The sequence below is a fragment of the Xyrauchen texanus genome, chromosome 44 (genome assembly GCF_025860055.1).
Source record: "Xyrauchen texanus isolate HMW12.3.18 chromosome 44, RBS_HiC_50CHRs, whole genome shotgun sequence".
Classification (NCBI taxonomy): Eukaryota; Metazoa; Chordata; class Actinopteri; order Cypriniformes; family Catostomidae; genus Xyrauchen; species Xyrauchen texanus.
The window spans coordinates 6,019,102-6,042,029 of record NC_068319.1 but is presented as its reverse complement, the minus strand read 5'-3'; the positions used below and the strand labels follow the sequence as shown (position 1 = coordinate 6,042,029).

The 22,928-nt window shown below is 41.3% G+C and overlaps 2 protein-coding genes across 3 annotated transcripts in view; one reads left to right on the top strand and one right to left on the bottom strand.

Moving 5' to 3' along the window:
* Positions 1 to 18,661, bottom strand: part of LOC127636613 (single-stranded DNA-binding protein 2) — a 90,401-nt gene extending 71,740 nt beyond the window's left edge. The window contains exon 1 of the mRNA XM_052117258.1: positions 18,416 to 18,661. Within this exon, the coding sequence (XP_051973218.1) occupies positions 18,416 to 18,471 (56 nt within the window). The 5' untranslated portion in view covers positions 18,472 to 18,661. The remainder of the gene's footprint in view (positions 1 to 18,415) is intronic.
* A 2,431-nt stretch (positions 18,662 to 21,092) lies between these two features.
* The window catches only part of LOC127636253 (ubiquitin-like-conjugating enzyme ATG10), a 29,742-nt gene continuing 27,906 nt past the window's right edge, over positions 21,093 to 22,928 (top strand). For both annotated transcript variants that reach the window (XM_052116695.1, XM_052116696.1), the window contains exon 1: positions 21,093 to 21,116. In XM_052116695.1, coding sequence (XP_051972655.1) covers positions 21,114 to 21,116 — 3 coding nt within the window. In that variant the 5' untranslated portion in view covers positions 21,093 to 21,113. The remainder of the gene's footprint in view (positions 21,117 to 22,928) is intronic.

Below are 22,928 nucleotides of genomic sequence, written 5' to 3'. Positions count from 1 at the left end.
TAGAGTGTCTGGTCAAGTCTGGTGGAAGTTCCAGAATGGCTAAAATCGCTTACAGCACCTTTAACTAGTAAAGTTGACTAAAATGAATAAATATCGCTTGAAAAAATATTGACTACATTTAAAAGGACATTGTCATCAAATGACAAAATCTATGACTAAAATAATAATAATTAAAAAATAAAAATGGTGTGAAAATAGTGAATTAAAATTCTATGGATGTAAAGGGGAGACTAGGGCTGTGCGATAAAACAATCTCAATGGAAGATTGGGTGGAAAAATCCTCATATAAGTACACTTTTATTATTATATTGAATCCTATGTTCTATATCTAGACCAAGGGTGTTCATTAGATCGATCGCTGACAGGCAGCTTATGTGTGAGCGCATTACATCTAATGAAGATACGTGACTAACAGGTCAAATACTATTCAAAAATCCACCAAAATGTCCGTAAACACAGTCAGTTATGTCTAAAGTGAATGTAAACAGTTTTTTATTTGTTTAAAATAAATTTCATTTATTTATTTTTTGTTCATTTGTTTCTTTATTACTATTTTATAACTTGTTTTGAATAATTACTTGAGAACATGAAAAAATGCTTAAATAATTAACAAATTAGTATAAATATTTCTTTTTATACAAAAGTTGGTATTGAGCATCATCATATTTCACTACTGACTGCTGACATTTTGGTATAGTGACTATGCATGTATTGTACATATTAAATCTTGCTATAAATACATGATGGAAAAGTTGATCTCATTCCACAGAAGTGTCATCAGAATGTGATCAAGAAGTAGATCAAGAAAGTCTTTCAGTGAACGTAATCACTTCTAGGCTACAGCAAATAGGTCATGTAGGGGTTACACAGCTGACAAGCAGTCGGGCCAAAACCAGGAAGAACATTGTTGGAAACTTAAAAATAAATGACCATGAGGCGAGTCAAACATTTGCTGAAGACGATGAAATTGTGTCAAAAAGAGGTCACACACTTATGTTTGAATTAATACTAAACTGAGTAGTTTCTAGAATTCTTCTTGTGTTATTAACTTGTAAACAAACAAGTTTACATACATTCTTGAGGTCTAACAAACAAGTGGAATGCATTTCCTTCTCCATTATTGGTATGAAATGTTTATGGTGAGAAATATTGATATCGAACAATATGAACAAAATTATTGTGATAATATTTTTGGTCATATTGCCCAGCCCTAGTGGAGACCATAGTAAATATAATTTTTGTGTTCCCATTTTCTCAAAAACAAATGTATGTCCAAGACTTTCCATATAGAAGAAGAAATAAAGAGATGGATTACAACAATCAGAAGAGAGAAAGATGCCAAATGCAAAATTTGTAGAAACAATCAGCATTTTTATGCACAGCAATACGTGGAAATCTATAAAAATCGGCTTATTCAAATAAATTGACAACGTAAGAAAACCGTGTTTAAATAAGATTGGAAATCACCTGATTATTGTCTTTTTTTTTTACATCAAAATGTAAACAGATATGTACTCAACACTTGCGTTCATCGGATAAGCCAGTAAGAATGGTGGAAAAGATGTTCACATGCATGCAAAATCAATAAACAAAAATGTACATGTGACGATGTTTTTTTTTCCAATGATCTTGGAAAAAAAACAATAAAAACAGTTCGAGATTGTGCAATTAAATGCGCTCAATGAGTCTTTAAATGCCTGTAAGGTTATGAGATTATGTCTTGTCTGTGTGGTTGGCCTAAACTACAGTAGCTAAGTAGAAAGTTGTCTTGCATTGTGGGAAGTGGGCGGACAATCTAACATATCATATTTATGAGCTATGCTGAGACATTTCCTGATGTAACCCAAAACATTGTGCGGAGGAGCATTAAACTGTATTTGTGCAAAAATGCCAATGCCAATGAGTTCGCCCATGGCCTCGTCTGTATTTCTCTGTCCCTCAAGATTAATCACTGAAGGGGGAGAGGACTATTAATGTTTCATAATGGTGGGGCGCTCCAGATTAGGACAGGAGATGAAGGGAGTGTTTGGGTGAATGGAGTAATGAGAAAAACGAGGAAAGCATCTGTGACCTATTCGCTCTTGAGATGATCAGCAGGACAAATAAAGACAGTCGAGTTTCTACTTTACGGTAAATCAAAGATGAAGGCAGGTGGACCAACATTTTTCACAAATACATAATGTACATTTCTCCTTAGAACTCCTTCTTTAAAGAAGTACCATTAGATTGGAGCATCCTGACTAACAACTACTCATAACACCTTAGCAACCACATAGCAACACCCTGGCAACCACCCACTACACCATAGCATCATGGCGGGGATTTTTGGACAGACAATCACCACTCACATCATCTTCAGTAAATGTAAACATTTATGTAGTTTTGCAATTTAGTTTTGGAGCCACTAGAGAGGCAGAAATTACACACTGCTTCTTTAAATAAGAACACACTGTAGCTTGCATTGTACACAAGTCTGCCAATCTTCAGTAAACAACTCCCCAATGCCAGCCATTCCAGGACAACAGGAAAGTATGTTCAGGCCAATCGAGCAAACCACATCAGTCTGGCCTGTCAAGCTCTGTCATGAACACAGATAATATACTGTGCCCCAGAGACGGAAATAAGGAAATCAAACTGCCGTTGCTTGGCAATAGTCTCTCTCTGTTCGGTAAAATATTAAACAAGTTAATCACGCCAGAGCCAAGAGAATTTGAGAGACTGTGTTTTAAACACAGGGATTGAGGCAGCCCTACGTTTAGGGAGCGAGAGATGATGGCTGCATCTGAAACCAGGAAAATGCTGCCTCCAGAGGCTGTATACGGAGGTAGGAAGGGACCACGGCAGGTCTGAATCCAACGTTCACGTCACATCCTGTCTACTGAGATACCTTCATCTAATCAATTTTTGATTAGATTTTTGTATCCTTCGCAGCCTATCAAATCCCACAATCCTGTGCATGCATATCCAATCCAATTATACTAATTTCCAGAGGTACCTTCGTACACAAACGCTGCCTGTTAAGTCACTGACTGATAGGTCAGGGAGGTAACAAGGTAGCTACATTTAGATTTGCATGCAGCCAATGTCTCGAAGAATTTCCCAGCTGCGCAGGGAGGTCAGACGATGCAAAGCCACATGCCTATTTGCATTGCCCACTAGAGCTGTACAATTAGTCACATAAAAGGGATGCACCAACATGTTTGGCCACCGAACATTTTCAGCCAAAACCCGAAATAGCATATTATGCCATTTTCAGCAGAAGAGAAAAAAGCTCAGACATTATGACAGAGAAAGGTTTGGTTTAATTACGTTTAAATGTAAACAGTGGCTGATTTATGATATATTAACAATTAAAAAGATTGCGCTAACAGCCGAGACATGCACACCTCTGTATATATATATGTGTGTTGTGTGACTGTCATGGAGAAATCTACACAAACGAGCACAACAGCATAAAACTCATTGAAGTTCATGTACATACCGTGGTATGCATTCTGTACGTTTTTGCATTTACTAGTAGCACATTAAAGTCCACATCCCCAGAAGTGATGAGGTGATCACTCTCTTGGTTATAACCACATTAATAAAGAGTTTTTCCCATGTTTGTGCCGAGGCTGGGAGGCTGTTTTATATGACACAACACTAAACGCAGCACTCAAATATCCCCACCTACTCTTCAACATGTTTTTTCAACTTTTGAGTAAATTCGGTGCCTGTTTCCACATATGTAGATATCTTGTTTATCAGCGTGACATGCGAAACATTTACAGAATTTTTAAAGCGGCATATCAAACGAAACTAGAGACGCTACGCTACTCTTTACAAGCAAACAGGTTTCAATGAAAAAAACAAAGATACTTCTTACCAGATGCACTTTTGTTGGCGCTGCATCCGTAGGAGCACTTCAAGAAAATCGACGACATGGCGTTGTGTCACGTGACTCGTTGCGGCAGAAGTTAACTCTTTAAATGACAGTCTAGAGTCTTGTGAACATATTTAGTCATTTTTTGTTCATTTAAATTATGTGTTGTGTATGGCGATACAAAATAGCGAGTCCTTGCATGAGGCCATAGGGTCACACAAGGATAATGTAATATAATGTTAATTATAAAAATAATAGAATTTAATTAAATATAATTTTTATTTTAGGTTTTGGTTTTTGGCCCGGTGTGTCCAGAATTTACAAAGAAACTACAGTACATTTCGGTACATCACTGTTTTATAAAAAAAAAAAAATAATAAAAAAATAAAAAAAAAAATATATATATATATAGCTCATTTTAATTTAAATTACTCACATTTTAAAAAAACTAAAGGAAATAAATCAACAATTATGATTTTTGTCATAATCATGCCTGCCTATCTCCAACAACCAGACTCTAGCTGGGCCCACCGCAGTCTCCCCGAGGGAGCAGGGGAAGGGACCGTCTCTGCCTGGCAGCCAGGTGACGTCTTTCTTTTGAGGGCCAGTCTGCCAGCATCCTACCCACTCTCCCTTCCTCTCGCCTGGGTGACTGGAGAAGGGCAGAGAGGACCAGAGGAGAAGAGAGAGAATGTTCTGAGGACGCCGTTGACATACAGGCAAAAACAAACAGTTTCATCAGCGTGTCCCCGGAGGCTGAACCCAGGCTCTAGCTGGGAAATGTCTGCAGAAACCACATCCAACAGGATGCTTCTGAAAGAGACAGCATATGTAGCTGCTGCTTTAAAGTAACATTATTTAAATTCAAGTGGTGCTTCATTCTGAATTGGCCTCTAGCTACTTCGAGATGCTAGTACAATCAGGGTTTCAACTGAGGCGGAACGGTCCGGAACCTCAGATTCAAAAAAGAAGACAAAAATATATTGGCAGTTTATTGTTCACTTCATTCTATTTTCCTGCACAGAATTAAACAATTGGGGTTGCTTAATGGTTCCATTAATGATTTTTTAGTACTTTTGAAAAATAAATATTGGAAAATAACAAATGCAAGTCTAATTGGATTTGTCATATTGGATTTGTACTGTTACCAAATTAAGAGATCACTTCAGATGTTAACAGATTCTTGCTATTGGTGTGTTTACTTTTTTATTAAGATATTTTATTCTTTCATACATTTTTATAAAATACAAAAAATTACAACAAAAGTATGTATCTTTATCCACACATTGTAATATCAACAACCATCTTTTAGGCTAATTATTCTGAATTCTTGGTTCATTTCAAGTCTGACATGAAAAAATCTGAGATGCATCGAAATTTCAGCCGCTGAAAATCTTCAGCTAAATTGTTACTTTAAAATCAAGTAACAGAGACATGAAGAAAATACAGCGTTTAATGCAAAAAGATGTAAACAGTAGCTAATGTTTACATATATATTGATGGTAACAAGATTGTGACTATACACATTCTGTTGGTATTTGCATTACCTTGTTGCATATTAAAGTCTACATTCACAAAAGTAATAAAGCGATCACTCTGTTGAGTATCAGCGCATTAATAAAGAGTGTTTTTACGTGTGTGTTCAGAGGATGTGAGGCCATTTAGCTTGAGCCACCATCACATATCATGGTAAAATATCCTCACCTACAGTTCGAGCCGAGCCGCACTCTTAAATAGTGGTGTCAAACACAAGTCCAATTCAACCCGCATTGCATCCGCCGCTTGTGGGGGCAAATTTGCGCATTTCGTCTGAAACTGTCTAGTGAGTCTAAAGAGTGACTCTTTATTTTTCCCCACTCACAACAATATTGATAATATGGATAATGGACAGTTACAAGAAAAACTTAGAATGGGAAGGTATGGGGGGCCTGGTTAGCTCAGCAAGAAAAGACGCTGACTACCACAGCTGGAATCGCAAGTTTGAATCCAGAGCATGCTGAGTGAATCCAGTCTGCTTCCTAAGCAACCAACTGGCCCGGTTGCTTGGGAGGGTAGAGTCACGTTGGGTTAACCTCCTCGTGGTGGCTATAACTGGTGGTTCTCGCTCTCAGTGTGGCACGTGGTGTCTCCACAATAACGTGAGCCTCCACAAGCGCTAGTTCTCCGAGGTAACGCGCTCAACAAGCCACGTGATGAGATGTGCAGAATGTCGGTCTCAAAATTATTTTTGGTTTTCGACCCCATATCTCCAAAATTGCTGGTTTTGGTTTCGGACAAAAATGTTCTTTTTGGTGCATCACTAGAAACAATTAAAGTTTTAGATTGTCATTTATTCGGTAGTGCTGTATCTTTTGTGGTAATGAATAAGAGTCATTAATTCAGAAATCAGATTACACTGGTCACGCAGTATGATTTGCACTGTAGATTCAAAAGAACTGGCTCAAAAGAGTTTTACATTTGGGAATCAGACTACAATAGTCATATTGTATGTTTCACGCAGCTAATTCAGTAGTGGTGTTGCTGTGCCGCTAAATGGTAGCACAGGAAATGCTGTCACAGTTTTAGCATGGTGTCCCGTCCGCATCGGTGGAAGAATGCACGTTCGTTAACAGAACCGAATGTTGTGCAAATCATTCTACATTTTTAAAAATATGGTTCACAGGTTCCCAACCATGTTATTGGTTGATAACTGTTCCTGCTTGGCAGATTAATAGAGTCATTACCACTTGTTTCCTTTTGTCCTTTTTTGAGTCAGTTTATTTATTTATTTGTATATCAGAAACTGTTTGTGTACATCTTATTTACTACAACTAAATTACATAGCCTATAATCACACATACTGTATATAATCTTTATATTGGCCATCAGACACTCAACTCTATAGTTATCGGTATTGACCTTTGAAAACCCCAAATCTATCATGTACTTTAATTAAAAATACAACTAATCTGGCAATGTATTATTTCACACATTAAAAAAGAACATTACTTCGTTTACCAGGTGATTTTTTTCACCCGGTGTAAAGGTAAATATAGGAATGCATTGTTTTAATTTAAATCCACATTCTTTGTCAACCCATTACATGACCTCCTGTGACCCCCAGAGGTAGCATCAACAGCAGTCAATGAAAGCCCTGTAACAGAGCAGATGTCAACGTTGTGACAAGTCACTGAAACAAGAGAATTCTTGTCTTCACTCCAAATTGTTACATTTGAGTAGGCCTATGTATAATTAGTTCAGACTCAGCCATAAGGCCTAGTCCAAATGTTCAAAAAGTTACAATCCAAAAACATAACAGGATGGTGATCAGAGAGACCGCAAACCCCCGACAGCTTAAAAAAACTCTCATCAACAATGAAAGGCCAGGGGAAAGCAATCCATTTGGTAGCAAAATGTTCAAGCCCGTTTTAAAAACGAAGTGGTGATTTCCTTAATCAGCTATGTGTTTTAGAAGCAGGTCAAAACAATAACACGTCTTGAAAAGACAACAGGAAATGTCCTAAAGGTTTCAAGTGAGGACTATGTTTTTTTTTTAAAAAGACAGGAAGAGAAGTTTGAAGCATCCTGTTTCACATAGTGAAGTAAGTCAGTCCCAACTTGGGCCACATGAGATATGCTTGATGCTTATCTATTCTTATTATCTGAGACAAGATAAGATTTACAACGTCATGACACGTCATGACATTTAATCATAAGCAAAAGTCGTCCATTACAGCATAGAAATGACCTTTCATAAGAGCCTTTATATGGTACGAGCAGAGGACACCCGCAGCAGACAACTTTCAGATTATGGTCAGAAATTTTTAAGAAACAAATTAGTAACTTTAGAGCAGAACTACATGAAATCTGCCACACAGAACTCTGCAGAAATTTCTGCTAAATCTGAATGATTTTGAAAGTTTGCAGAATTTGAATGCCAAACATTTGCAAAGTTCTGCAAATTCACTTCCTCTTGGGTTTTAATTTATTAAATATTTTGGCTAATTTGATCATATTTTCAGCTTCCAATAAGAGTGTAGTACTCTAAGTTTCATTTAACCCATTTTTATTTGTTTATACCCACCTCCACACCTATTCATTTTCAGTTTCCAAACAACATCATCATTTTCCAAAGTATACAAAAATGAACAGCGTTTTCTAAACGCTCAGTTTTCGGTTGAGAATAATGCCATTCTAGTGTGGGTGCGAGGATTTGCATTTTCAAATGAAAATGTACTGTGGACGTTGCCTATATCCTATAGTACTGTAGGGCTGTCAACAGGGCGAAAAAAATTATTTGAAGTTTGCACTGAAATATTACCAAAATTCAAATTATATTCAAATTTTAAAGACATTATTTCTGGTAAGGGGAAAAATCGAAAAGACATCTGATTTTTAAATCAACATGGTCTCCTACATCCACAAGAGGACGCAACAAATCAATATAAATTAATCAGCACAGTACCATAGCTATTGTTTATTGCAAAAAACATATCTGGCTGTAAAAAAATTATAAGTCAAAAGATTTAGCCATTTCATATGCTCAAATATTAAGTAAAAAAGTCAAATTAAAAAAGCTACAATAGACAGTTCTATGTTAAATTAGTGTTGCACAGTAGCCTATACTGGTGCCATAGTACTTCCACCGACTCAAGCTTCATTAAATACAGTTGTATGTACGTACCTAATGCTTATGCTGCGAGACACTGATAGGGGAGCAAGGCATATTCAAGACACAACCTCATTTGTAAGGGGGCGTTAACTCTGAATGTGTCCATCTATTTCAATGCAACGGATGACTTTTATCATTTCGTCAAGTCTTGCTGTTTTTTCAGCGCCTTGCACATTAATGATGCATTTGTTTAAAAAGCATATCAAAACATCCACGTATAATTGCACTGGCCTGTTTTAGCCCAAGTCACCATCAGTGCTTGACACACATCCAAAATTCGAATGCTCATTTTAGCATCAGAATTATCCAGATTTTCACCCAAAATCGGCACAGAAAACTTACAAATTTTAAACTTTCATCTGGGCCTGCGCATGGAACAAGTCAAATATGCCAAGTAAGTTTAGCAGCCACATGTAACATCCACATAAACATGATAACAAAGAAAAGGAAAACCCATTTCAGTTTAAACTAACTGGTTGAAAAAAACCAAAATTTTCTCAGAGCAGACCGACCCAAAAATCAACCCTTTGCACTTCCTGTGTGACAGGCGATCAGTTTGACCACCTGTCCCCAAGATGAAAAAATAACATGTCACAGGCTAGTTCCCCCACCATGCAACAGTCACCCATAATGAACACTCCCAAACACACAGTGACAGGGAGGAGAGAAACGAAGTTCCCTGACAGTATCTGAGCCTCTTTCTCTCTCCGCTCGTCACGCATTCTTAACCTTGTGCCGTTGTGTAGACCACACTGTTTGCATATTAATGCATGGAGATATTAAAGAGACCTGCTCTCCTGAAGATCAGCAGAGGAGAAATGGAGAGAGACAGAGAGAGAGGGAGAGACAGAGAGAGAGAGAGAGAGACAAAACAAAACAAAACAGACAGATACAAAAACACTAACAAATCCTGCTAGATACCCACTTCAAGCAGACAACCATTAACTGTGAAACCACAAACTCCATTCTGAAACACACCTGGATGTTTGCAAATGCTCGCAGCTCCAAGAAGAGCAAAGACAAGTGCTAAATACCAAATAATGCTTCATAAGACACAGCTGAGCTAGAAAACTGAATGTGTACAAACATACTTTATGCATGTACACAAATGCAGATGCAACGCTTAACATGCATTTTTACGCTCAAGTACCTAAGGCAACATGCAGACTATTATGTTTTCACTTGTAAACATATTAATTTTGCTACATTTACGCCTCCACAGAAAAGGAAGTGTTTTGAAAATGCTCTCCATTCCCACATACTTTCAAAAACTATGAGGTTCAGTGTTCCCCTGTAAGCATTTTGCAGCAGCGCAGCACCATTGCTAAATTCTGAGCGTGACTATTACATTTCACAAGTTTCAATTAATATGTTATTTCTGTTAATATCATAATTTTCATCTGCATCCCAACCTTAAAATCAATGCTATACTGTCAAATGTGCATGGCAATTGCACAAAATGTGCAATATTACTGGTAAATGCATGGGTGCTACCAAAGCAGGTGCTGGTGCAACATTTTCAACTGGCTCTTTAAGGGCACAAATAAACCCTGATGTGGCCCAGGCAGAAATTTTGTTTGACACCCCTGTTTTAAGCTATTCCTTTACCAATGCGAGTTAATAGTGGTCCATCGTTGCGGGGCTTGTGGACATGCACACAACAGCACAGCTGCTGAAAAAAATCCTAGGCAAAACACTGTTGTTAAGAGACTGAAAACTGAGTTACTGTAACGTTCCTGTGTTGTCTGCCCTATGTTCTCTGTTTCACCCATCACGTTTATGTCATGTTTCCCTGTGGTCTGCTCCGTGTTTTCCATTTCACCCGTCACCGATCCCGTTCCATGTCACGTTTTCCCTGTTGTCCACCCTGAGTCTCACTGTCTGTGTAGAAAACTTCAATTCCCACAATTCCCGGCCTCCCTACTGCCTGCACTCATCATTGTTCTCACCTGTGTCTCGTTTAGTCTTTATTGTGTCCTTGTGTATTTAAACCCTGTTTGTTCCTCCATTCCCTTGTTGGTCGTTGTATTTGATGTTCCATGTTTCCAATGTTTTATGCCTGCTCTTGTTCCCTTGTTTGATCGTTCAGTGGATGTTTACGTGTTCGTGTGTTTATTTCATTTTCCCATCGTGGACCTTTAATTTGTTCCAGTGTCTTGTGTTCCTCTATTATTTAATAAAACCACTTTTGGATCCGCACCTCTCGTCTGTCTTGTCCAGCTTCCACACCATTCGTGACAGAACGACCGACCACAATGGATCCAGCGGTTCAGCAAGCCAACTATCGCCTGCTCTGCCTGCGGCAAGAGGACCGACCGGTGGAGGATCATGTCGGTGACTTCCTCGAGCTGGCGAGTGTCTCTGACTTCCCAGACTCAGCCCTGGTGTGCTTCTTCCGGGGCAATCTTAACGCCTCACTGAGAGAGCGGTTGCCACCAGCAACGCGAATGGACTCTGTCGCGGCTACATAGAGGTGACTTTGTGGGTCTGTGGCTCACCGTTAACCGTGGGCGTTGCTGAGGACGACCCTACCTCTCCCCCTCAGGGATGACTCTCCAGTCGCCCATGGCGCTTCCTGTCACGCCAGCCCCATCTGTCAGCGGCGCACCCCACGCCAGTCACTTTCTACTGAGCCAGCGCGGTCCACTTCATCTGCCGGAGGAGGAGGAGAGCGGGCTTCCGCCTCCTGGCCCACGCCTGCCCGGTCTGCGAGCCAGAGCCCACGCCAGCCACGGTCTGCGAGCCAGAGCCCACGCCAGCCACGGTCTGCGAGCCAGAGCCCACGCCAGCCCACGGTCTGCGAGCCAGAGCCCACGCCAGCCACGGTCTGCGAGCCAGAGCCCACGCCAGCCACGGTCTGCGAGCCAGAGCCCACGCCAGCCACGGTCTGCGAGCAAGAGCCCACGCCAGCCACGGTCTGCGAGCAAGAGCCCACGCCAGCCACGGTCTGCGTCCCTGAGCCAGCGCCTGTAGCCTCGACCGTCCCAGAGCCAGCGCCTGAAGCCTCGACCGTCCCAGAGCCAGCGCCTGAAGCCTCGACCGTCCCAGAGCCAGCGCCTGAAGCCTCGACCGTCCCTGAGCCAGCGCCTGAAGCCTCGACCGTCCCTGAGCCAGCGCCTGAAGCCTCGACCGTCCCTGAGCCAGCGCCTGAAGCCTCGACCGTCCCTGAGCCAGCGCCTGAAGCCTCGACCGTCCCTGAGCCAGCGCCAGTAGCCATGACCGTCCAAGAGCCAGCGCCTCCCGAGCTTTCCAGAGCTCCGCCCTTCGAGCTTTCCAGAGCTCCTCCTCCCGAGCCTCCTGGGGCTCCTCCTCCCGAGCCTCCTGGGGCTCCTCCTCCCGAGCCTCCTGGGGCTCTGCCTCTCAAGCCCCTCGAGCCTTTCAGGGCTCCGCCTCTCAGGCCTCTCGAGCTTTCCAGAGCTCCGCCCTCCGAGCTTTCCAGAGCTCTGCCTCCCGAGCTTCCCAGAGCCCTGCCTCTCGAGCCTCCCAGGGCTCCACCCCTCAAGCCTCTCAAGCTTTCCAGAGCTCCGTCTTCCGAGCTTTCCAGAGCTCCGCCTTCCGAGCTTCCTGAGATTTCCAGAGCTCCGCCTCCCGAGCTTTCCAGAGCTCTGCCTCCCGAGCTCCGCCCTCTGAGCCTTCCAGAGCTCCGCCTTCCGAGCTTTCCATAGCTCCACCTTCCGAGTTTCCCAGAACTCTGCCTTCCGAGCTTCCCGAGCTTTCCAGAGCTCCGCCCTCCGAGCTTCCCAGAGCTCCACCTCTCGGGCCTCTCGAGCCTTCCAGGACTCCGCCCCTCCAGCCTTTCGAGCCCCTCGAGCCTCCCTGGGCTCCGCCTCTCAAGTCACTCGAGTCTTCTAGGGCTCCGCCCCTCAAGCCTCTCAATCCTCTCGGGCCTTCCAGGGCTCCGCCTCTCGAGACTTCCAGGGCTCCGCCTCCTGAGCCTCCTACGGCTCTTCTCCCCGAGCCTCCTACGGCTCTGCCTCCCGAGCCTCCTACGGCTCCACCTCCAGAGCCTTCCAGGCCTCCACCTCCAGAGCCTCCTACGGCTCTTCACCCAGAGATTCCAGAGCCTCCTACAGCTCTGCCTCCCGAGCCTCCTACGGCTCCTCACCCAGAGACTCTAAAGCCTCCTATGGCGCCGAATTCCTCTGCTCCGCCTCCTGAGCCTTCCAGGGCTCCGCCTCTAAAGAATCCTACGGCGCCAACACCCTCGGCTCCACCTCCAGAGTCTTCCAGGGCTTCGCCTCTAGAGCCTCCTACGGCGCAACCTTCCTCAGCTCCACCTCCTGAGCCTTCCTCGGCTCCGCCTCCTAAGCCTTCCTCTGCTCTGCCGCCTGAGCCTCAAGAGCCTCCCTCAGCTCTGCCTCCTGAGCTTCCAGAGCCTCCCTCAGCTCCGCCTCCTGAGACTCCAGAGCCTCCCTCAGCTTCGCTTCCAGAGCCTTCCAGGCCTCCGCCTCTAGAGCTGCCTACGGCGCCACCGCCCTCAGCTCCATCTCGTGAGTCTCCCTCAGCTCCGCCTCCTGAGGCCCCAGAGCCTCCCTCAGCTTCGTCTCCAGAGCCCCTCTCAGCTTCGCCCCCGGGACCTGTCCCTGTCCGATGGCCACCTCCTAGACCTGTCCCTGTCCTGTGGCCACCTCCCAGACCTCCTAGACCTGTCCCTGTCCTGTGGCCACCTCCCAGACCTCCTAGACCTGTCCCTGTCCTGTGGCCACCTCCCAGGCCCCCTGAACCGGCCCTTGCCTTGTGGCCAGCTCCTGGGCCACCCAAACCTGTCCTTGCCCGGTCGATACCTCCCTGGCCTCCTAAACCTGTCCCTACCCGGTGGACGCCCCCCAGGCCACCGGACCCGGTCCCCTTAACACACCCCCAGAGACTGCTTGCCTGCCCTCTCGGCCTCCCAGGTCTACCTGTCTGCCCTTTGTGCCCCCATGGACTGCCTAATTGCCCCTTGTGCCCCGTGGACTGCCTATTTGCCCCTTTTTTCCCCATGGTCTGTCTCTGTGTCCCTTGTGCCTCCTTAGTTCGTCTTTGTGTCCCTTGTGGCCCCTTTGGTCTGTCTGTTTTCCCCCTTGTCCAGCCCCCCTCTCTTTGAACATTTGTTTATTTTTTCTATTCTGTCTCTTCTTAGGACCGTCTAGAATCCGGTCCTTTTGAGGGGGGGCTATGTAACGTTCCTGTGTTGTCTGCCCTATGTTCTCTGTTTCACCCATCACGTTTATGTCATGTTTCCGTGTGGTCTGCTCCGTGTTTTCCATTTCACCCGTCACCGATCCTGTTCCATGTCACGTTTTCCCTGTTGTCCACCCTGAGTCTCACTGTCAATTCCCGGCCTCCCTACTGCCTGCACTCATCATTGTTCTCACCTGTGTCTCGTTTAGTCTTTATTGTGTCCTTGTGTATTTAAACCCTGTTTGTTCCTCCATTCCCTTGTCGGTCGTTGTAGTTGATGTTCCATGTTTCCAATGTTTTATGCCTGCTCTTGTTCCCTTGTTTGATCGTTCGTGGATGTTTCGTGTTCATGTGTTTATTTAATTTTCCCATCGTGGACCTTTAATTTGTTCCAGTGTCTTGTGTTCCTCTATTATTTAATAAAACCGCTTTTGGATCCGCACCTCTCGTCTGTCTTGTCCAGCTTCCACACCATTCGTGACAGTTACGTGTGTTCGTTTGGAAGCCAAGGTAGTTTCCGCAAAGTTAAATACGTAACTTCCGTCATCAATAAAACAGAACACTAATTTCATGCAACGCATGCTCTTCAAGCTGCTGGGACATCAGCTTTGAGTTTTTCCCTTTTTTCCCTCAGTCATATCATACAAACCATCCTCCTTGACAGTTAACCACTCGTCCACTTTTCTTTCAAGAGGAGAGATAAAAGGCCCTGTGATCCTCTCAAAGCCACTACCTCTTTAAACCCGCCAGTGCTACAACACCATATAGTGTAGTTGTCAAATTCAAACAGCTTAAGTGTTAAAACAGAACTGTCTGATTTTGCACTTTCTATCAAATAAAGCATTATGCCATTCTGTGCAAAGCTTCCACCCTTTGTCACTTTAAACAACACTTGATCTGTCAATGGCATATTTGTATCTGTCTGATGCAGAGGATGTTTTACTTTTCAAAGAGAGGCAGACATTGTTTTATCAGATGATATCAACCCATTTAAGATTTTAGTGAGCATACAGTCTGTTTTCTAAATATAGGTTTGATCTGTGTTTATTATGCGTAAAGTTTTTTAATCAGAGAGACAACATGTAGATACAAAATTCCCTCTTGCATCCATGAAAGTCTCATTTGAGTCAAACTTTCATTAGGATTTCACTGTTCCATTAAAGGGATAGTTCACCCAAAAATGAAAATTCTCTCATAATTTACTCACCCGCATGGCATCCCAAATGCTTATGACTGTCTTTCTTCTGCAGAAAAAAATAATACTTTTAAAAGAATATCTTATCTCTGTAGGTCCTTACAATGCAAGTGAATGGTGACCAAAACTTTGAACTTTCCATATGACTCCAGTGGTTTAATCCACGTCTTCTGATGCAACCCAGTTGGTTTTGAATGAGAACAGACCAAAAAATAACTCCTTTTTCACTATAACATGTGATATCTGCAGTCTCATTGGCAGTCATGATTTAAAGCTAGATGACCCCTTATATAGCTCCATCTAGCACTGGAAGTGTCTTGAACTCTTTAACGCACCTTAAGACTGCAATGGCGAGATGTACAGTGAAAAAGGATTTACATTATGGTCTGTTCTCACCCAAAATCAATTAGATTGCTAAATCAAGGATTCAACCACTGCAGTCATATGGATTACTTTTTTGCTGCCTTTATGTGCTTTTTGGAGCTTCAAAGACCTGTTCACCATTCACTTGCATTGTATGGACCTACAGAGATGAAATATTCTTCTAAAAATCTCTTTTGTGTTCTGCAGAAGAAATAAAGCCATACAAATCTGGGATGCATGAGGGTGAGTAGATGATGATACAATTTTCATTTTTTGGTGAACTAACCCTTAAATGCACCGTCAGCCAATGCATAGGAAGTCCATTCAAAAAACATGCTGTTGACATTGTTCATTACAGACAAAATAATTTAGCTATGTTTAGGCATTATGTATTTAATCAACTAAAAAGAACACCGTTGACGGAGCCGTGGCACATCCATTAGCCCATGTACAGCTCTGACATATTGAGCTGTCACGCTCATGTAGGAAACGTGGGTCCAGCCAGTGTAATGACTCTGTATGTCTTTAAAGTCGCTGTACATATTTTTTTAAAGACCAAAATGACAATTTACAGATATAGGCTAGTTGATAAAACTAAAACCCAAAATATCGGTTTTGATGGGAATGCTTAACGTCTGCGTACAGTCAAACGCTAGCCTTTCAAAGTATACTTAATTTGACTGTACGTGCATACACAAGCAGTTGGCACAAGAGTGCTACGACTACAATGAGATAATGGACTATTTCTCTTCAGGCATTTAGACCCATAAAGATGTCTTTATATACCTTCAGACTCAAGTTACACAAATGCAGGTATCTCCTTCACATTTGTAGTTGTTTCTACATGCATCTCCTGTTGTTTAGCGGCAGTAAAAAAAACATTCTAGTGCTTCTTCGTGACAGCAACGGCATAACTATGAGTGTTGCCACCTTGTGAACCCACTAATTAGTTTAAATAATTCCAGGTGCTTGCACATACTGCATGGTCAGAAAAATCATGCCACACACGTTTAGTGCATGAGCACTCTGCTGATGATAAAATTTGCATCACATGTCCACTGACACTTACCGTTGCGTCATTCCAAGTATACTTTGTTCTTAAAGGGTTAATTAAAAGTGGAAAATTCTCTCATTATTTACTCACCCTCGTACCATCTCAAATGCTTATTACTTTCTTTCTTCTGTAGAACAAAAACAAAGATTTTTAGAAGAATATCTCAGCTTTGTAGGTCCTCACAATGCAAGTGAAAGGTCGCCAGAACTTTGAAGTCATAAAAAGGACATAAAGGCAGCATAAAAGTTATCCTTATGACTCCAGTGGTTTAATCCATGTCTTCTCAAGTGATTTGATAGGTTTGGGTGAGAAACAGATCAATATTAAAGTCCCTTTTTACTATAAATTCTACTCACTAGGTGGGGATATGCACATATAATGCGAGTCACCACAAACAAAAGAAGAATGTGAAAGTTTAAGTGGAGATTTATAGTAAATAAAAGGACTAAATACTGATCTGTTTCTCACCCATACTGATCATACTGACCACTATGATCAAGACATAGATTTAACCACTTGAGTCATATGGATTACATTTATGCTGCCTTTATGTGCTTTTTAAACCTTCAAAGTTCTGGTCACCATTCACTTGCATTGAAAGTTCCTACAGAGCTGAAATATTCTTCTAAAAATGTTTGTTTGTTTTCAGCGAAAGAAAGAATGTCATACACATATGGGTTGGCTTGAGGGTGAGTAATTGATGAGAGAACTTTCATTTTTGGGTGAACTTTCCCTTTAAGAATAAAATAACCACAAGCGGCAGAAATTTTCATTTAGAAAAGGCGAGATGCAGTTAGAACTTCTCATAACCAGCAAAACTGCTTTCTCCAGCTCAAATCTAATATTGGAGAGTTTTTGTCAAAAACCACAAGTCTACACATGTCCCATAAGACACTGGCCTGAATGAAACTGCAATAATAGCTAATTACTTCAAGACAAGACTTCACTGCAGGAACACAACAAAATGTGGGTTCTAAAGATGTTCAAAAAGATTGCACTAAAAGATGAAAACCAAGACAGATTTGCGAAAAGTCAAATATTTTAAGAATATTGGAAATCAATCTGCGAGGAAGTACATACATATTTCTGACACGTCACATCACATGTCCAAATAAACGTTTACAGATCCATGTCATCTCAGTCATGATTCACATATCTCCACATCTAGCCCATATATACACTTTAATATGTCATATTTCTATAGTATACAGACTAGCCTTTAATATCGTCATGGTAAAGGGGTTTTGGAAGATGCTTAATAAAACGTCCACCACAGAACATTTAGGTGCTCTAGACATCCTTCTATGATATAGCCACATTGACAAGCGTTGAGTCGCGCGCTGTCAAAAATAGTTACAAAATTGTGAAGAAAAACTACTACAAAACAAGAAAAGGTGTCTGTGTGCGACGGGCTTCACGAGTACAGAATAGAAAGAGTATGGTTGACGTTCCAGCGTGAAACTTCCAGCCTGTGAGATGGAACTTTTCATGCGGGAACGTCAATCAGGCGCTATTCTATTCTCGCGCGCTTCTCTCCCGCGAGCGCACAGAACTATTACGCAACAATAGTTCACTTTTTAAAATAATAAATCGCTACGAATTGAGTTGTTTGTTTCGTCTTCTCGTGCTGCCGCTTACCTGGCTGATTGAAATGTGGATTTAAAACATGCCTTGGGTACATGTAATCCATATTTTAAAGCCAAAAACACTCCTTCTGTACTCACCTTTATCCAATACAACGAGATGTCTTCAGAAATGCATTAAGAGCTTGCCTTACACGTGGCTTCACAACGCATGCTAATTTACATGAACGTATGCGTTTACTGATGCATGCACAAGATTGACTCTCTTTAAGTCCACTGTACATGATAAAGTTTAATCCTCGCAATGCACCCCTTAACTTCTGCGCGTGCTATACATTTCCAAAAAACGACACGTCGCGTTAATTAGACGCAAGATATTTGAACAGTGCGTAACTGATAACTGACAACAACTTTCTTGCATGAACTACAAGCACTGTCACAGACAACACAGCATCCGAGGAACAGAGCGTATCCAGCTGCTTGTTAAAAGTCTGGCCGCCCCGCTTCATTATAGAGATTTGCCCCCCTCATAAATAAAACTTACTTTTCCCTCGCTTGGCTGTCGGACGGTACGTTGTTACTCTTGCCTTTGGCGTACATGCTTGCAGAGAGCTCCGATTGTCACGCACCTGTCAACCCATCACAGCCTCCCCGGACACAACCCCGTCACCATGGTGACTACAGGAGCGATTCTTTTCATTGGTCCGAGCGGAGAGAGGGAACGCCCATTATGTTGGGTAACTAGCGTGAGTGACAGTTCCTCGGCCACGCCCCAATAGAAACACAACCCCTTTCTTATCTCCTGCACTCTGCCTGTGGAACACACACACACACACATACACACTTCGTTTTACCCAGCACTGAGGGGAATTTGAAACAGTACTGAGAGGGATTTTAAACAACTGGCTGTTCCTCTCACAAGCAATCACACCCTCTACTGTCACTGACCAAATTTAAAGTGAAATGGCAAATGTGGAACGGATTCTTTGGATCTTATATACTGTACTATTGATAGAAATAACATTATTTGATCCATGCACACGTGCATATCTCTTCATATTAGGCCTACTCATATATAACAGTTATGTTTAGTGTAAAGTATGTTTATTCCTCTAAAAATTTAATAAATGGGGGGATAGTAAAACAACACATGATTGTATTGTACCTCTGTTTTAATCTTGTCACATTTAAAGGATCAAATTTAAAACTGGGCTGTAAAGATAACAAATACGTTTGCAGACAAATGGATATATTAGACCATCTACAACTAAAGTAGCCAACCAAAAGTCCCGTAACCCCATAGAAATGGAAGGAAACGCATCCCCCATAATATTCAGAATCAATAATCGATCAGTATGGGTTTTTCAATAACGTGCACTTTTTTTGTTTGTGTCAGCTTGGACTTAACACTGACATTTAGGTTCATTGACTTAATGAATGAGTAAAATGGTCCAATTTCGTTGGTTGAGTCCATGTTGTTTTGTTGGGCTGGACAGGTTGCTCAAAACAAATGGAGGAATTTTTATAGCACCACAAAGACACAGTGTTTAATTATTAACCTACAAATAGCTTTGTTATAGTTGTCTCTGCATATTAAGATGCGAAAGGAAAAAGTATTTTAACACCAAAAAGTTACACACTTCTGCTTTAAAGGAATTGTTAACCGAAAATTTGTATGTTCTCATACAGTCATTTACACACCCTCGTGCCATCCCAGATGTGTATGACTTATTTTCTTCCGCAGAACACAAAGGAAGATTTTTAGAAGAGCTCTGTAGGTCTATACAATGCAAGTGAATGATGAAGCTCTAAAAAGCCCATAAAGGCAGCATGTAAGTAATCCATGCATCACCAGTGGTTTAATCCATGTCTTCTGAAGTGATCCAATTGGTTTTGGGTGAAAATAGACCAAAATGTAGCACCTGTCTTCTTGGCATTCATAATTGTAAGCTCAATTACTCTTCCTAGCGCCATCCAGCGCTCTGCATGCCAAGCACTAGGGAGTATAATCAAGCTTGAAATCATGATCAAGCCTAGAGATGGCAATGGCAAGACATAACAAAACATGTTATATTTTGGTCTGTTCTCACCCAAAACCGATAGGATTGCTTCAGAATACATGGTTTAAACCCTAAGATATCAGGATATATATAATCATATTTATATATATATATATATACAGTATGTTTTAAAATTATAATTCATTTCTTTATGGGTTAGATCGTTCCCCACGATTAAAGTCCATTTGTACCTATTTAGCACAAATATAGATTCATGTATAAAATCCTATTAATTGTACATCCTGTACGATTTTTATGTTACAAATAACATTCAGCTATGTAAACTAACTAGGAAAAATAAAGGTTGTCTTCTCCAAGTTGCATCGAATACCATTAAATAAAAAAAATGACTGAATCATGTAATGACATTGGAAGACCCTCGAGGGTCCTTGTTTTGTCCTGTTTTATCCCCCAAATGCCCACTTTCACACACACACACACACACGCACACACACACGCGCACACACACATGTTGTGTTTCCATGTTTTATGGGGACTTTCCATAGACATAATGGTTTTTATACTGTACAAACTTTATATTCTATCCCCTAAACCTAACTCTACCCCTAAACCTAACCCTCACAGAAAAGTTTCTGCATTTTTACCTTTTCAAAAAACATAATTTATGGGGACCGACAAAATGTCCCCACAAGGTCAAAAATTTCGGGTTTTACTATCCTTATGGGGATAAGGTCCCCACAAAGTGATACATTTTTGGTCCCCACAAAGTGATAAATACACGCTCACACACACACACACACACACACACACATACACACACACATACACACACACACACACACACGCACACACACACACACTTTTAAATACACAAATGTGGATTTACTGCAGCTAGAGTACCACAAGACTGCCTGTTCTATGTAATAATAACAATAAAAGGAAAATGACAACTGGATTTATCAAACCAAATGTGTCAATAGACTTTAGTTCATTTGAAACTTCCCCATTGTGGACGTTGTTCTTTTCTCTCACCAGCTGTGTTTGTTATTTTGGCGAACGTTTTAACTGCTCGCTGTCCTCTAATGTCTGCGCTGTGCTTTCTTTTTTTTTCTTTCTTATTTTTTCAGAGTGGGCGGCTTGAAACCGGCTGTGCCGAATAATATTGGCTGTTCCGTTTCACCCCCTCCGCGCTCAGGATCCCGGAAGTTGCCGTGTGAGATCATGGTAAGACAGAGAACGATAGAGCAGTTTGCGCACTTTATGACAGCTCAAAGTCACGCTGTAACAGTGTAACATGTCAGACAATCGGCGTTATAGAAATAACAACAAAGTAACATATTGTGTATTCCAGTTACCACAGCAACCTTAGTGACTTTATAAATAGCGACTCTTGAGTGCTGCTCATGGTTGAAGTGGCACGAGATGTCACTGATGCTCAGACTGTCTACTGTAGTATTCGAGCTCAACTCCAATAAGATGCAATATATAACGCTTTATGAAATGTGTTCTGCTAAAGAGTGTTCCCTGAAAACACGTTTCAGAAACTCTAGAACTGATACAGACTATACAGTTCAGAAGGTTGTTCTCATACTTGAGTTTTCATGCAAATATCGAGTGTAAACTGTATGTATCTTATGTGAGACGTTCCTTTAAGTTATCTGGGTATTTGGGAAAACTCATTCTTATCTGTTTGACAAAACTAATGCTTTGAGAAACTTGATTAAAAGAATAAAATAGTCTTTAATGGCATTGAAGTCTTATTTTGGCATTTGGCAAATTGTTGTGGTACTGAATGATTTACCATGATGTTTAGTCAGAGTTTAAAGGTGGTGGCGTGTGTGTGTGTGTGTGTGTGTGTGTGTGTGTGTGTGTGTGTGTGTGTGTGTGTGTGTGTGTGTGTGTGTGTGTGTGTGTGATGTTTAAAGAGTTTTTACTATTCAAGCTTAAAGGAATATTCCGGGTTCAATGCAAATTAAGCTCAATCGACAGAATTTGTGGCGTAATGTTGATTTCCACAAAAATAATTTTGACTCGTCCCTCCTTTTCTTAATGTTGGCGCTTATAATGGAAGTGAATGGGGCCAATTTTGGAGGGTTGAAATGTGAAGCTTACAGAAGTTATTCTTTTAATAAAACTCAAGTATTATTTGAGATGTAAAGTTGTTTAAATCGTCATTTTTATAGTCATTTTAGGGTTTGTTGACATTACGTCATAATGGTAAAGAAGTTGTAAAATTGGCTATAACTTTACACAGAAAAAGTTAATAAGTGATTTTATCACACTAAAATGTTAACATGCATATTGTTTATGTCTTGTGGCTCTTCTTCGTTTTAACGTTTACGGATTGGCCCCATTCATTTCCATTGTAAGTTCCTCACTGTAACCCAGATTTTTGCTTCTTTTTAAAAAGAAAAGAAGTCAAAGTTAATTTTGTGGTAATCAACATTATGCCACAAATACTGTTGCTTGAGCTTAACTTGTATTGAACATTCCAGTTTCAATAAAATACCGTTTCAAATTAAGCTCAATCGACAGTATTTGTTTTCGACAGAAGCTTTTGTGGGGGAAAAGTCAAAATCTGGGTTACAGTGAGTCACTTACTATGGAAAAGAATGGGGCCCAATCCGTAAACGTTAAAATACTCACTATTTCAAAAGTGTAGCCACAAGATATAAACAATATGCATATTAACATGATTTTAGAGTATAATATCACATACCAACATTTTCTGTGCAAAATAATAGCCAATTTTAGAACTTCATGCTTTTTGTTGACGATATAATGTCAACAAACCCTAAAATGACTGTAAAAACGACAATTTGAACAACTTTACAGCTCAAAAATACACAAGTTTGAACAGTTGAATCAATGTAAGTGCTTTAATAAAATTATAAGCTTAAATTGGCCCCATTAACTTTCAGAGTTATTTGTGATTTTAGGATTTTAGGAGATGAGTTGAAATTATTATTTTTTGGTAATCAACATTATGCCACAATTGAACGTAACTTGTTTTGAACCCGGAATATTCCTATGCAA